This window comes from Ciona robusta, chromosome 8 (genome assembly GCF_009617815.1).
Source record: "Ciona robusta chromosome 8, ASM961781v2".
NCBI lineage: Eukaryota > Metazoa > Chordata > Ascidiacea > Phlebobranchia > Cionidae > Ciona > Ciona robusta.
Genome location: NC_143242.1, coordinates 2,424,746 through 2,438,555, shown reverse-complemented (window position 1 = coordinate 2,438,555; position 13,810 = coordinate 2,424,746). Strand labels below are relative to the sequence as shown.

General features: G+C 37.4%; 5 protein-coding genes across 5 annotated transcripts in view; 4 read left to right on the top strand and 1 right to left on the bottom strand.

Moving 5' to 3' along the window:
* The first annotated feature begins 28 nt into the window (after positions 1-28).
* LOC149732222 (TBC1 domain family member 7-like) lies at positions 29-1,058 on the top strand. The gene has a single exon (XM_089883646.1). The coding sequence runs from the start codon at positions 29-31 to the stop codon at positions 905-907; it is 879 nt and encodes a 292-aa protein (XP_089739772.1). The 3' UTR covers positions 908-1,058.
* Positions 1,059-1,093: 35 nt separating this feature from the next.
* On the top strand, positions 1,094-2,420 carry LOC149732221 (uncharacterized). The gene has a single exon (XM_089883625.1). The coding sequence runs from the start codon at positions 1,094-1,096 to the stop codon at positions 2,312-2,314; it is 1,221 nt and encodes a 406-aa protein (XP_089739751.1). The 3' UTR covers positions 2,315-2,420.
* On the bottom strand, positions 1,254-3,881 carry LOC149732220 (uncharacterized). Its single transcript, XM_089883644.1, has one exon. The coding sequence runs from the start codon at positions 3,650-3,652 to the stop codon at positions 2,768-2,770; it is 885 nt and encodes a 294-aa protein (XP_089739770.1). The 5' UTR covers positions 3,653-3,881; the 3' UTR covers positions 1,254-2,767.
* Positions 3,882-4,227: 346 nt separating this feature from the next.
* LOC149732219 (F-box only protein 7-like) lies at positions 4,228-9,122 on the top strand. The gene is made up of 11 exons (XM_089883612.1): positions 4,228-4,493; positions 4,564-4,704; positions 5,546-5,630; positions 6,073-6,264; positions 6,542-6,683; positions 7,137-7,229; positions 7,293-7,391; positions 7,680-7,783; positions 7,931-8,041; positions 8,197-8,374; positions 8,658-9,122. The coding sequence occupies exons 1-11, from the start codon at positions 4,372-4,374 to the stop codon at positions 8,936-8,938; spliced, it is 1,548 nt and encodes a 515-aa protein (XP_089739738.1). The 5' UTR covers positions 4,228-4,371; the 3' UTR covers positions 8,939-9,122.
* Positions 9,123-9,258: 136 nt separating this feature from the next.
* Positions 9,259-13,810, top strand: part of LOC149732218 (dynein axonemal heavy chain 8-like) — a 27,197-nt gene continuing 22,645 nt past the window's right edge. The window contains exons 1-11 of the mRNA XM_089883572.1: positions 9,259-9,695; positions 11,025-11,218; positions 11,527-11,652; positions 11,771-11,896; positions 11,952-12,057; positions 12,123-12,224; positions 12,477-12,589; positions 12,726-12,795; positions 12,846-12,991; positions 13,205-13,330; positions 13,467-13,739. Of these exons, the coding sequence (XP_089739698.1) occupies positions 9,599-9,695; positions 11,025-11,218; positions 11,527-11,652; positions 11,771-11,896; positions 11,952-12,057; positions 12,123-12,224; positions 12,477-12,589; positions 12,726-12,795; positions 12,846-12,991; positions 13,205-13,330; positions 13,467-13,739 (1,479 nt within the window). The 5' untranslated portion in view covers positions 9,259-9,598. The remainder of the gene's footprint in view (positions 9,696-11,024; positions 11,219-11,526; positions 11,653-11,770; positions 11,897-11,951; positions 12,058-12,122; positions 12,225-12,476; positions 12,590-12,725; positions 12,796-12,845; positions 12,992-13,204; positions 13,331-13,466; positions 13,740-13,810) is intronic.

Sequence of the window (13,810 nt, the reverse complement as noted above, 5' to 3'; positions counted from 1 at the left end):
ATTTACCAGTGTATTTAATGAACTAAACATGTTGGATGATGAACAAGCCAAAGGAAACTTCAGAGTTTCTTATTATGAAAAAGTTGGTTTTCGTGGAAGCGGGGAAAAAGCTCTTGTTGCCATTTTAAAAGATGATGTAATAGAACAGAAAAAACTGGAAGACTTTTGTGTGAGGTTTCCTCTACCTAGCAGTTTTCGGGTCCTGATTTGGGAGATTTTGTTGCAAATTCTTCCCCTGCATCAGCAGTCACATAAATTTGTGATGCACCAACGGACACAGCATTTTGAGGATCTACAGCATGCACTTGAGGTTATGAAAAAGATTGACAGTGACACCGAACTTCCAGTTTCGTTTCTAAAGATGCATTTTTTAGAGACTGGAAAGCTTTACCTCAAGTTTAAAGATGAAGAATGGCATAAGTTTTTTTATGCAGTCGGAAACGTGGTGTGTGACTTGGTGGATTCTCCAGTTATTGCTTACTGGATAACAGTCAACTTTCACAAGTTTTTCATGGACAATAACTACACCCAACACAGTGAAGAATTCAATGCCATAATAATGTCAGCAGTTAAAAAGGAAAACCCTCCCCTCTACACAAAACTAAGTGAATTAGAACTTTTTACCAATTTACCAGTTGAAATATGGTACAAAGAATGTTATGCTCAAGTTATTCCAGTTGGTGGAGGGATTGAAAGAGTTTGGGACATTCTTATTGGCAAAGCATGTCAAATTCTTCCATGTGTTGCTGTTCAGATACTGCTGGTATTTGACCGACAATTAATGCATTGTACCAACCTGTCATCATGCGTAGGTGTGTTAAACAGTATTCCTTTCTCCGATGAAACTGGTAACTTGATTGTGGGAAAAGGTATTGAACTGTGGAAAAAACTTGAGAAAATTTCGTGATTGTAACTTGAACACATTTTTTTACATTTATGCTATCATGAAAAAATCGAATAGTAAATTGTTGTGTATTGTAGCCGTTAATAAGCAGATGTATTTTCTAAATATTTAATATTTTGTGTTGTCTATAATTATCTTTGTTTATGTTTCAGAATTTCTAGTTTTTTTATTAGGCTAAAGTAATTGAATATGTCTGGCAACTCTGGACCTGGTGAATCTTCTAACATACAATGGATGTATGAAGGAAAAAGTTCAACAATCGACAGAGAAGCTTATCTTCTAGGGAAGAGGATCACAAAAGCTCCTGAAGATGAAGGGGACTTTATTGTTAAAGAAACAACGAACGATAATCTGAGTGTTTCTGTGCTCGAAAAACTGGATTATGAGAGTAAACTAAGAGAGGATCCGCTTATGGCCATTAAGAAGAGGGAGAGTGAGAAAAGATATGAACTTTTAAGTAACCCTGTAAAAAGGAAACGATTGCAAACTATGCTGAAAACTGCACTGGAAAAAGATTTAAAAGGGAGCAAAAAATATCGAAAAAATTCAAGTTCAAGCAGCTCAGATACAGAGAGCTCAGAAGAGGAGAGAAGATCAAGAAAAAAGAAGAAAAAGTCGAAAAAATATTCAAGTGATTCAGACCAGTCTGATACGGATAAACTTCTGAAAAGCGCCCACAAAAACAAAAAGTTGCAAGAACAATTAAAGAATGCTCTCAAGAAAGATTTGAAGGGGAAATACAGCTCATCCGAATCCTCATCTGAGGAAGAGCCAGAGCTTCCTCGTAAAAAGAAGAGTAAACACAAAGAAAAACACAGACACGATAAACAAGATAGAGATAAATATAGACATGAACGCAATAGATCGTCAGAAAGACAAAATCGTAAAGACCGATTTAAAAAACGTGATAGAGATAATGGAAGAAAATCCGAAGAAAAAATAACAAAAAAATCTCCAGATCGCTCGCCGGGCTCACCAGAACCACAACGTGAGAGAAAACCTGGATATGGGTTGATTGTGTTGAAGGAAAAAGACGTCAAACATGAAAAGCATAGGAAAAAAGTTAGAACACCAGAGCCCGAAAAACCGCGCTACCAACGTAAGCACGCACAAGGTTTCACCAAGAAGTTGGATAAAGAAGAACTGGAACGGAAAAGGCGAGAGATGATGCAAGACGCTGAGTGGCGGGATGATCAACGAAAGAGCAACGTGAAGCACTACACGACACAAGAGAAGATAGAAAACGAGAGAGAGGAAAAGATACGGAAGGTCCACGCAGCAAAGAAAGACAGAGATGGTCAGGCGAAAACTTTCCTGCATGATATGAAACTGAAACGTGCAACCGATGGCTCCCTCGCAGATACTGTGAGAAGGAAAAGACACACACTTACGCGCCCTTCAGACGCATAATGATACTCCCAACGATTTTTATTCCAGCTTATAATACTGATTTTTCAAATGGATTTTTTAATGCGGAAGTTTTTACGAGTTGAATAAATCAAAATTACAATCTTTATTGCTTGAATTTTACTAATCAAAGCTATACATATATAGTAGGGTGGGGGAAGATGGGACACCTTATCATTCTATTTTCTCGTCACATTTGGTAGTAAACAAACAAAATTTAAATAATTGTAAAACCGTATTCTCACGACTCCCATAGACCGTTGTTAATTGTTCAAAACACGATCAGGATATTTAGATATTCTGTGCTAAAGGTGTCCCATCTTCCCCCACCCTACTATACGATCATTATATCTTAAAAACTCCGTGAAGATCGCCCACCCGTTAATAAGTTTTAGGCTTTAATAGAAAGACGCGGTGCAGGCAAGGCACACGTAACAAATATAATCAGTTTTTGCTTTACGGACTTTTATGAACTTCGGAGTAATGTTCACTTTCACGACTTCCACTACTCAGCTGCGTATCCGTTGCAACAGTCGCATAATAAACAGAGTCTGGGTTGTCCTTTAATATTGATGAATATCTCACTTGAACGTCGCTACTTGTACTAGACTGACCATTCCTACCACCTGTTACTTCTGCTATTGTAGTGTAGGTATGATCTTCGGCAACAGCGGGGCTGTTGACTTGACCGTGCTCTGGCATACTACTGCTCGCTGGTTGAGTTGTGGATGGACGACGTGGTGACTTGCGCCGGTTTAGCAGCTCTCGAACGTGAAGCCTTTTTCGGAATTTATACAGCAAATAGCAAAGTATGGCTATGACAAAGAAAAGGAATAGTAACCCCAAAACTAGACCGGCTTTAGACCCTGGCGACCCGCCTTGGTGGTGTATATTGTCGTCCTCGACTACATGGTTGACTATATTACCACAAACATATGGCAGGGCAGTACTGCATCTCATGGCGTATAGCTTCACTTCACCAGTTGAAGTAATAAATATGGCGGCATTTTTACATGCGTTTGATTGCGCTGTATTCGATGTTTGCCGTATGTAAGTAAAGTTTGATTGAAAGACACTTCTATCACTCAACCAACGAAATTCGTCCTCACCGGCATCTTTGACAAGGCCAATGCTGTAATAGTTTGTCCCGCATGACCCATAACGTGGTGCATGGCTGGCAATAGCTTCTAACGTTGCTTGGTTTTGAAATCTTGCCAGGGCTGAATCATGAAATTGCTCGCAATGATATTTTGCGTTTACAAACGTCAACTGTCGACTGTGGTACAGGTACTGTACTACTGAAGAGTTATAACTGGTGAGACAAATTTCCCGAGCTGACATATTCTTTACATAAAATGACCCAACCAACTAGATTAAACTTAGGTTCACTTAATTCTTCGAAAGCATTAATACCACATTTAAAGCGTCTATTTATAAATGCGGAATAACTGAGTACCAAAACCACTGTTTCAACTGTCTGAATGTTGAGCGCTTGAGCAGCACGCATACGCATTTCCGTCGATTGTAAATAGATTAGACCACACCGCATCCAAAGAAAGTAACAGATACTTTGATATTTGTTCATAATTGGATATAGCATTAGGCTAGTTAGTAGTTTTCATTTTTTATAAGTGACCGACCACCGAGTAGTATTGATTTTGGTACGGTGTTATTATAAACTGCAAAAAATTCTTGGTCACGCACTGTTCTGCTTACTCATTTCAACATAGTATTTGGTACTGTACGATAAATGATTCGGTAGAGAAAATGTAAATGGAAAGTTTAATGCGTCCAGTAATACAGAGAAGTTTAAGCGATTTTGGAAATTTGTTTTCTTTATTTTACGCAATTTATGTTGAAACCAGGGGAAGTACCCGGGACATGCTGAGTAATGGTAAACTAGATGTGTCTGTTATTGTACGGTACGTTAGGTTGTAACTCAATGTATTAATTGCTATTTGCATAATAGGGTTTATTGTGAGTTTGGCAACATTTTGTACATAAAGTAGGATTGCCCACGTATTCGTGTGTGTCATCATTCGTATCTGATCTTGAACAAAATGAAGTTACGCGTCCGTTTTCAAACTCGTACCGTTGTAGTTAGTTTGGACGATTCGAACGTACTAACAGTTTTACACGTGAAAAATCAAGTACGAGAGATTCTAAATGATCTCCAGCTTCCGTGAGTGAATAGATTAAAATAAATCTGGTGTCGATTTTCTCATTTTCCCAGACACTGTTTTCTGTTACAGACATAACACAAGTTTTGCATTGAGTCTAAATGGGAAGACGAGCATTGGCAACGATGGAGACTTACTTAGTGCAGCAGGAATCGTTTCAGGAGATTTACTTAAAATACTGATCAGTGATGAAATACCAACAGATCAAATCAGGTAGGTTGCATCAACGTCTATTACCCTTTTTGCATGTTAACTTTTATGCTCGTAAGTACTCGCATATTTAGAGGCAGGAACGAAGTTGACACGCATAATGTCATAAGCATGTCATCTGCTGTAGAAGGTTGGTTGCCACTCGCATAATTTGAGTAAACAAAACTTTGGTGGAAGGACAGTTTCACTTTAAAAAACCTAATCTTTTTCGGATCTTACTTTTACGGTTTTTAGTTGGTAATAACACCTTAAGTAAAGTATCAGAACTTATGTTATAAGCTAGGTTTAGCAAAATTGCGCTAAAAAAACTAACTCAATGTTACGTGCATAAACCAATGACCATGCAAAACAACGCCGTTAGCGAGTTATCAAATAATGAATTAATGTAGATCGCTTTTCTCATTAACTTTTATCATGCAAATGGGTATACTCTTATGTGTTACCAGTCTGCAGAGTATGGCCGGTGCACAGGTGATTTTGTTTACAAATTTAATTTGTTCTACGCATGCCAAATAAGTTAAACAATGAACTAAATACGTATTAAATTAAGTGAGATTTCCTAATGTGACTTCTGACTTGAAAATGTATGTGCTTTGCACGTCGACTTTTTAATGCACGAGATCTTGTCAGGAATTGGATCTATTAGACATGCAAGACTGGATTTCTATCACAAAAACTTTCTGATTTTATGATTTATAAGTTAGTTGAAATAAAAAAGCTATATTAACTACGGAAATGTCATTCCAGTAAACTTAAAATGTTGTGCTTGAAATTACTTGTGTGCATTCACCAATACATGTTTTATATGTGAATTGGTTTGAGATTTCCTAAATTTTAATTGCAGCTCAGTACAAGATTCGGTGAGCATGACATCTGTTAGAACTGAACAGATGGATCCAGTTGAAGATGCTAGCAATGAAGATGATCAGGTATTTCCAAATTATAATCAACTTTAAATATACTTACTTACTTTTAAGATAAACTTACTTTTTAATTTACTTACTTTTAAGATTTACTTTTTGATTTGTAGTCAGTTTACACTTCCTACATTTGTTATTATAACTTGGTGTGATATTTCATTCAACTGATGTCCACTAATGTTATACATCAGGTGTTCTGTTTCGTACATCTAATTTCCATCTATGAGTTGTAACCTTGTGGGTGATTGTATTTTATAGGCCCATGGCTGACAATTTTTCAGTTTTAGACAAAACAATAGTGACCACTGGATTGGCCTAATGAAGATAAGTTTCTCACTCAAAGACAAATCCGTCTATAATGGCAGTAGCAGCTAGTAGTTACATGAAAACAACACAAAATGCACTGTTTTTCTGAATAGCTAACATACTTAGCTTATATTTCTAATTACAGCCAGGTACTTCAGATGCATTTGAGGTACCTTGCTACCATCCAGGTCCTCTTCTATTACAAGATTACAAAGCAGGACAGCAGCTACCTGATTATCTGCAGCAACTCTACAGCTTGGAATCAGTGAAAACTGACTTTCATGCTATCTGTTTAATTCTGCACAGCTTTATGCTGGAAAGTGGTTTTATCCTTCAGGTCAGTGTTGTAAAAGAAATACAATCTGAATCGTAACTTAGTGCTAGGTGTAGCAACCACACTTGTTTTTTCCAATTAAATGTAAATACGTTTTTAACTGTAAGCGTGTTTTAACAACTGTTGTTTCGTGGCTATGTCCTGTCTTTTCGTTTAAAATATTTCCAAATCTTTGCTACTGCAATCAAAGACACAAATAAAAGTAAATATTATTATTAAAGCGCTCATTTTTTGTGCAATAACAAAACAAGGTAACAATTCCATTTCTTACCATTCACAGGGTTTGAACACACAGCTGCCTCCTGATCTAGAGAATGCATTGAAGTCGTTTGTTGTGAACTTGGAGTACAAACATCCAGCTGGGAATGATTTGCATTTTTCTATGACGTGTAATCCACTCGGACAGTTTGTGTTGGTAAACGGTAAATCATGAAAATAAGTAAAGAAAAAATATATAAATACAGGAATGAATGTTACTTACTTTTTCCCCGCGTGGCTTAAAAACTTTAGTTGTTATAACACAGGTGTTCTGTTTTATACACCTCGTGTCAGCTTACAAGTTGTTACTTTGTGGGTGATTATTTTTGGGGGCTTTTTTATATTTTTTTTGTTGTGGCTAAATTTTGACGACCACTGGGTTGCAGCAATCGCCTATAAGTGTCTTGCTCGAGGACACATATTCCCCCAATGGGAGCAGCGAAGAGCCTTGAACCAATTACCTTTGGGTTGAAGGCAGGCGTGCTAACCAACTATGCTCTGGCGCCGGACAATTTTATTATTTATAATAAAAATTATAAATTGCTTAACACACAATTACCTAGCATTTTCGTTTTTTTGGCATAATGATCATTCCTATTCTGTCATTGTTAATATAGGTTTGGTGCGACCATGCAGCAATACTGAGGAACAAGTTCTAACATTACAAGTCAAGTCTAGCGATTTTGTGAAGAAATTTAATGCAGATTCAAGTAAGCAAAAATATCACCTAAAATAATGAAATATTAATTTTGTTTACGCTATATTATTTATAGAGCCTTCTGATAGCAGTCAGGTGTTCAAAGACCTCACAAAACTTGCACACAGTTTTAAGGAGACTGTTGCGTACAGAGCAATTGACAATATGAGAGCAGGTATTGCGCATGATCTATCTATTCTAGAATTTCTCAAACTGAGTGCTGTGGGACCTTTTTTCATCATTTTATTCTCGCGCGGCCGGAAACAGTTGTTATAACACCGGTTTTCTGTTTCATACACCTCGTGCCAGCTTACGAGTTACCAAGCATGTTACTTTGTGGGTAATTACTTTGGGGATTTGTTCAAAATTGCATAAAAATCATGTACTGATTCAAAAAGATCTAAATGCGTTGTGTGAATATAACTGATAACACCAGGTCTAATAATTCTTTGTAACATTTTAGAACTTCAACTTCCACCAATCCATGGAATGCTCTCTTTGTTTCCTGAGCTTTTGTTAAGAATCCTCTCACATCTGGATGTTGGGAGTTTGTGTGCCGTTTCACAGGTTACTGTTTAACTAGTTAAACAAAACCATTAAAAATGACACATAATCAAACATAGATAAAGAAACCTTGGTTTTTTAAAACTGTTGAACCTTTTTTTAACTTTTGTTTATTTGGTCTTTTTTCACTTTGCTTGTTCTTGAATGCAGACATGCCGGATTCTTTGTGATGTTGCAAAAGATGATAATCTGTGGAGGAGTCTCCTCATCAAAGACTTCAATGCTGTGCCAAGAGAGATGCAAGGAACTTCTTGGAAAGAGGTTTTTGTTAAAAATTCGTTTCTCTTTAGTCTGGTACACAGAAAAAAAACAGTTTTAGTTTTCTTTCATATCCAAATACCATTTTCATCTATAGATAATATGCAACGGTAATGAATATTAATTTACTGCCAAAAACTATTTTTATTCAATTATAGGTATATATGCAACGTTACAAAAGAAAACAACAGAGACAACAAGAACGTCAGCGAATTGCAAGAGAACAAGATTTTTTTTACCCAGTTACACCTGAAACACCACAGTTTCCCGGACAACCATTTGGTCCTAATCACCCAACTGCGCAACCCTTTCCTGGCCAACCACTCGGAATGATAGGTAATAGTGTGTCAGGCGTCGTGGCAAAACTCGTAAGCTGACACAAGGTGTATGAACACCTATGTTATAACGACATCGTTTTCCAGCCAGGGGAGGATAAATTGAATTACATTTAATGTAAAAATGTCTTTAAGTTTGTAAATAATGTGATAACACACTTGTACAGCATTCCTTTAAGTGTAAGTACCAAATTCAAAATATACAAAAAATGACCCATCTAAAAAATATTAACAATGGAGATGTAAATTCCAAAGATATTTTCATGCAACCATTATTCAAACAGGTGGAGATTACGATTTGGATCCTACGTTTCCTTTTGGTCCTCTCGGTGGAAGAGGGCGTGCCAACCCATTTAACCCAAATCCTATGGGGCCCATGCGCCCAGGCCCCCACAATCCACTTCCAGGGTCCCGGTTTGATCCCATGAACCCCCATCCTGGGGGTTTTAGACCTGGAAGAGGAGGAGGTATGATGGATGATATGAACTTTGGATTGCCTGGATTACCAAACCAGCAGAGAAACAGAAGAGGTTTTGGTGGAGGTGGCTTTGGTGGTTTTATGTGAAATGTCCTGCTGTCACTGCCATTCTGACATTGTTGTTCTTTTAATGTTCCACACTATTTTGCTTGAGTGTAAATATCAGATCCGCCACTGTGTTTATTGGTAATTCGGATCATATGCCTTTGCAAGTTGACTGGTTGTGTAAAAGTTCAAAGCAAGGAATAAAATGGCTTAACTTTTGTTGAAATGCAAGTTTTATTAAAGGTATATGCACTAGCGACCTGAAAGTGGGCAAATTAGAAAATATAATGCAAGTAATCCCTTGTGATCACATGTGGCTTATACATTATGTGTTACGACCTTATGTCTGCTTATTAGCAGTTTCCATATGTAACACCGTCGACCGTGCAAGATTTAAACTGAGGGGTTCGCTCTGGCCATTGGGCTACGGCGCAGTTCGTAGTCGTTGAGTATTCTCGCATAACCAGAGAAACAATATCACGTTACACAAGATGGAATTACTCCCATAGTCGGTACCAATCAAAATCCTTGGTTTCCAAGCGCGAAGCGTCATTGGACACCACGTATCGTTGGCTCTCAGCGATACAAAACGGGGCGTCATTTCTCATACGTTTACCCAGCGTGAACACACACTTGTTACAAGGATATTTTTACAGAGATTTAAAAAAAAACGAGTTGGAGGCGATTTTTTGAGAATTCAAAATGGCGGATTCTCCAGTAGCGGACAAGGAGGCGAACAAGCCACCATCGCCGAAGCCGGATACTGCAAACGGAAGTCCGCAAACGACACAAAAAGCAGGTCAGTAGATATTTTACCAATCCCAAATTTGTTTTTGTTAATTAAAAAAATCACATAAGTGGTAAAAAAGCAGTAAGCATGCTCGCTAAATGCGTGTGTCACAAAACACCCTATTTGCTAAGGTATGCGCACCAAAAGCTACAAAAAAACGCCACGTATACATTGATGAAATACAGCAATGTAGAGATAACAACAAACTTCAAGCTTTTTACAATCAACGGCGCGGATGGTGTATTAAATTACTATCTCTCGTAGCAACGCTCATAACAAACCGTTGACGCAGAAATGGGAAATCGATCCAGCACATAATAGTAACTTTGTTCACGTAACTATTTCAGTATAGTTGTAATTTACACACCGCAAAAATTAGCACAAGTTTAAACACGATTTAAAATATAATTTAACAAATGTTGTGAGAAAAAAACTCAATCGTTCTTATTGCGTGCCCAAATTTTTTACTGTATTAATCTAATTTTTCCTAACAACACCGAACTTCTAAGGCGTCTAAGTTTACATTTTATATCGCAGTTTGTTTTTACAAACTTGCGTTTTTTATTCAAATTAATACATAATACTTTGTTGACAACTAGCGTCCGTGTAACCTGATACGACAGTTGTGTTTTCACTCCGGTTCATGTATAGTCGGGTTCCAGTTCAGGAATCGCCCATAGCATTTTTGCCGTTCCAGCATATCGAATTATATCTAGGTCGTTGACCTCGCGTACGCTTCGTTTAAAATCAGCTTGATTACAATGAACAAGTGGCCAATGAATCGCATTGATGTGAAACTGAATACTGGGTGTCGCGTGCAAACATGCGTGGGGCTAAAACCCAACACCGTAATACGCTGTTATGAACAGAGCTGCCATAACAATAATATTTTCGAACCATTGTTCTTGATGATAAACATCACGTGAGTAAGTTTAACAACAAGGACGACAACAAACTCGTGGTGGTGATCAACACACCTCTACCTACGGACCAATCAGGGATAATCAAAAGTGATTTAGTGGTTATCGACTGCCAGTCGTCTTATTCACCCTACAAGACGAGTTGAGTAAAATTAAATCGCTTTGAAATTTCACAAAAATATGACGCGCTCTTTATATTCAAACATAACTGATTTTATAGTACAATGAGGCAAGATGGGATAGTGTTATGTAGCACTTAAACCCCTAAATTTCGTAATATTGTTTTTACAATAAAAATGTTATTTTAAATTTGCGCCGAGCTATACGGTTACATAATGCTGTAAATATTCTTTGTTCTCACCAAATGGGACAAAAAAAGAAAACATGGCCCTTTTTAACCGACCCTACTACATTACAGGATTGGTATCAGACACACCGATCGACGGAAGCCGACCTGATGACGTCACTGCAGGCACCTCGACACCAAACAGTGTCCGTGGAGCTCCAGTCCATAGATCTACTCACAGAAGAGTAAAGGATCAAGAACAATCTAATTCTGGGAGGAAAAGGATGACAACATTTTCTCATCAAGCGCAAACTAGCACTGCAGCGGTAATGTAACGCAAATGAATAATGTTGATATGTATAGACCTTTTGGCATTCTCAAAACATACCCAATATTGAATGGTCCATAATGAGATATAGTACTGTGGGGTAAGATGGAACACTTTTAGCACATATCAAAATATTTTGATCGTGTTTTGAACAATTAAAAACGGCCAATCGTATTCGTGAGGATACAGTTCTATAATTCTATCAATGTTCTATATGTTACCCAATAGGACGAGAAAACAGAATGAAAAGGTGTGTTCCACCTATAAAAATATATATGCGTCATATAAAATGTTTTGCTTTTGTAGCTGGCAAACAAAAAGAACATGGTGCTCTCGGGAGATGCTATGAAAGAAATGGCTCGTCAAGCGAAAGCAACAAGGGAGGAGAGAAGATCATGCCTTGACGCGAGACATAAATACATTATCTCGAAGGTAGTGTACACTAACATGATCAACTAGAATTTTTACTCAATACCAAAACCTTTTACGGAAATGAATGTTTACGTGAATAAAGTAGCTTTTAATATGCACACGCAATACGACTATTTAGGTTGCTGATGCTATCGGTGTTGACGATACGACTGTGGAGGACCAAATCGTAAGCGATGATCATTTCGACCTAATAGAAACATTCTTCGCCCCCAACGGGACGAAGAAGCTTATGTTTTATTACCAGGTAATATTCTAACGAAGGATTGTAAGACGATAAATGCTTACACAATGTTACACAGGATGTTGCACCCAGAGAGAGTGCTTACTCGAGAGCGGCAGACGTAGCCAGCGTTATACCCAGCATTTCTGCAAAGAAACTGTTTCTCACAAACGGCGACGGAGACGGTAAACCTACGAAAAGCTAAATTTATTACTGCCTGATTTACTTAAAACCTTGTTTTTCATCACAGCCCTTACCGGGTTTTGCTACTTTTTCGTGAGAACGATTTCAAAACCGATCACCAGTGCCAACATCGCCAACGAAGTGAATTTCGGGATGATTGACAGCTCCGGTTAGTAGAAAGCAGTTATTTAGATGAGCGTCATCTATATGTATGTAACTTTTTGGTAATATCTTTTATCTTTTTTTTTATTTTCTGTATGGCTAACGTTTTGGACAGTAACAACTGGGTTGGAGCAATGATCGTTAGTTGCCGTGTTCAGCATTGGGCCTAGTAGCAGATCCAACTAGTGAGGCATCAAGTTGGCAATTCGATTGTATTTAAAATAGTGAAACAGCATGCCATAATATGTTATTCTCGCAGATGGTCTTCTTAAAGGTATTGAGACCTTGCTTGGAAGAATTATGATTCCAGCGTTGAGGGCACAGAATAATTGGGGAGCTTTAACAGCAGAAGATGAGTCGACTTCACCCGTTGTAAGTGTTTGAATGATTTTCAGGATGAAAAATAAAAGTAGAAGTTAAACTTTACCATTTAGCTTTATTGTTTCAATAATATGATGTTTGATATCGCTTTATAGAGATAAATAAAAATTTATGTTATGTTGTACAGGTTGAAGAATTTATTGAGTCCATTGAAAAGTTTGTTGGTGTTTTATCCACAGCAAGAATAAGCATGGAAGGTGAGTTTAAATGATCATAATGAGAATGTTTTATATCTTATGTTGTACAGGCAAATTTGAATTGGATGAAATTGATGTTGGCTACAACTTGGACAGCATGAGAGCACCTGCTGACTTTATTCAAGCATCCAGGAATTCTGATCTGCTCGATAAGCTTGATAAAGTGGTGGAAGTCTGGTGTAAACAAATTGACCAGGTACATACTAGAGTAGTGCTAGTGTATGGAAAGCTAACTTAGGATTAGGTTCATACAAACTAATTGAACCAACTTCACTGGAACAATGCTTCTGTCATAGTATGCATTAAATGTTACAACCAACAGTTTAATATTAAACACAGGTTACCCCAATTCATCACAAAAAATATATGTTCTTAGTTTTGTTGTTGACGATAAGTGTTTTGTTCACAGGTGCTTACAGAGAGTGAACAAATGAGAAAAGAGGCAGATGACATCGGTCCAGCAGCAGAACTTGAACACTGGAGGCAAAGAATGTCAAAATTTAATGCATTACTTGATGAAATTAAGACCCCAAGGGTGTGTAACTTGGTATTTATATTATTACAGTGATAGGTAGTTAACAATGCTTTAAAAACATCTGAAATATTGAGTAGGTTACTTTAAAACTTGTAAAATATTCCTTTAGTTACATTTGATATTTATTGTTTTCAAGGTTAAAACAGTTGTTGGAATTTTGCACGCTGCAAAATCTCGAATCATTCGTCACTGGGTTGTTCTGGACAGCAGAATAACTGATGCAGCAAATGAAGCTAAAGACAACGTCAAGTATTTGTATACACTGGACAAGTACTTTGGACCATTGAGCAAATGCAACCCTCGAAATATGGTGGAAATCATACCAAGTCTAATGAACAGCATTCGCATGATACACAGCATATCTCAGTACTACAATACCTCTGAGAGAATGACTTCTTTGTTTGTAAAGGTATAAAATATAGTCTGATTCTACTGCATTGTCCAATATGTGAAACATGAGTGGTAAATAAAGCACATTTT

Excerpts from the sequence above, each read along its gene's own strand:
- LOC149732219 (XM_089883612.1), top strand. The coding sequence starts at position 4,372 with ATGAAGTTACGCGTCCGTTTTCAAACTCGTACCGTTGTAGTTAGTTTG. Across the intron at positions 8,042-8,196 it reads AAGGAACTTCTTGGAAAGAG|GTATATATGCAACGTTACAA; the intron begins GTTTTTGTTAAA and ends ATTCAATTATAG. Across the intron at positions 8,375-8,657 it reads CCAACCACTCGGAATGATAG|GTGGAGATTACGATTTGGAT; the intron begins GTAATAGTGTGT and ends TTATTCAAACAG.
- LOC149732220 (XM_089883644.1), bottom strand. The coding sequence starts at position 3,652 with ATGTCAGCTCGGGAAATTTGTCTCACCAGTTATAACTCTTCAGTAGTA.
- LOC149732222 (XM_089883646.1), top strand. The coding sequence starts at position 29 with ATGTTGGATGATGAACAAGCCAAAGGAAACTTCAGAGTTTCTTATTAT.
- LOC149732221 (XM_089883625.1), top strand. The coding sequence starts at position 1,094 with ATGTCTGGCAACTCTGGACCTGGTGAATCTTCTAACATACAATGGATG.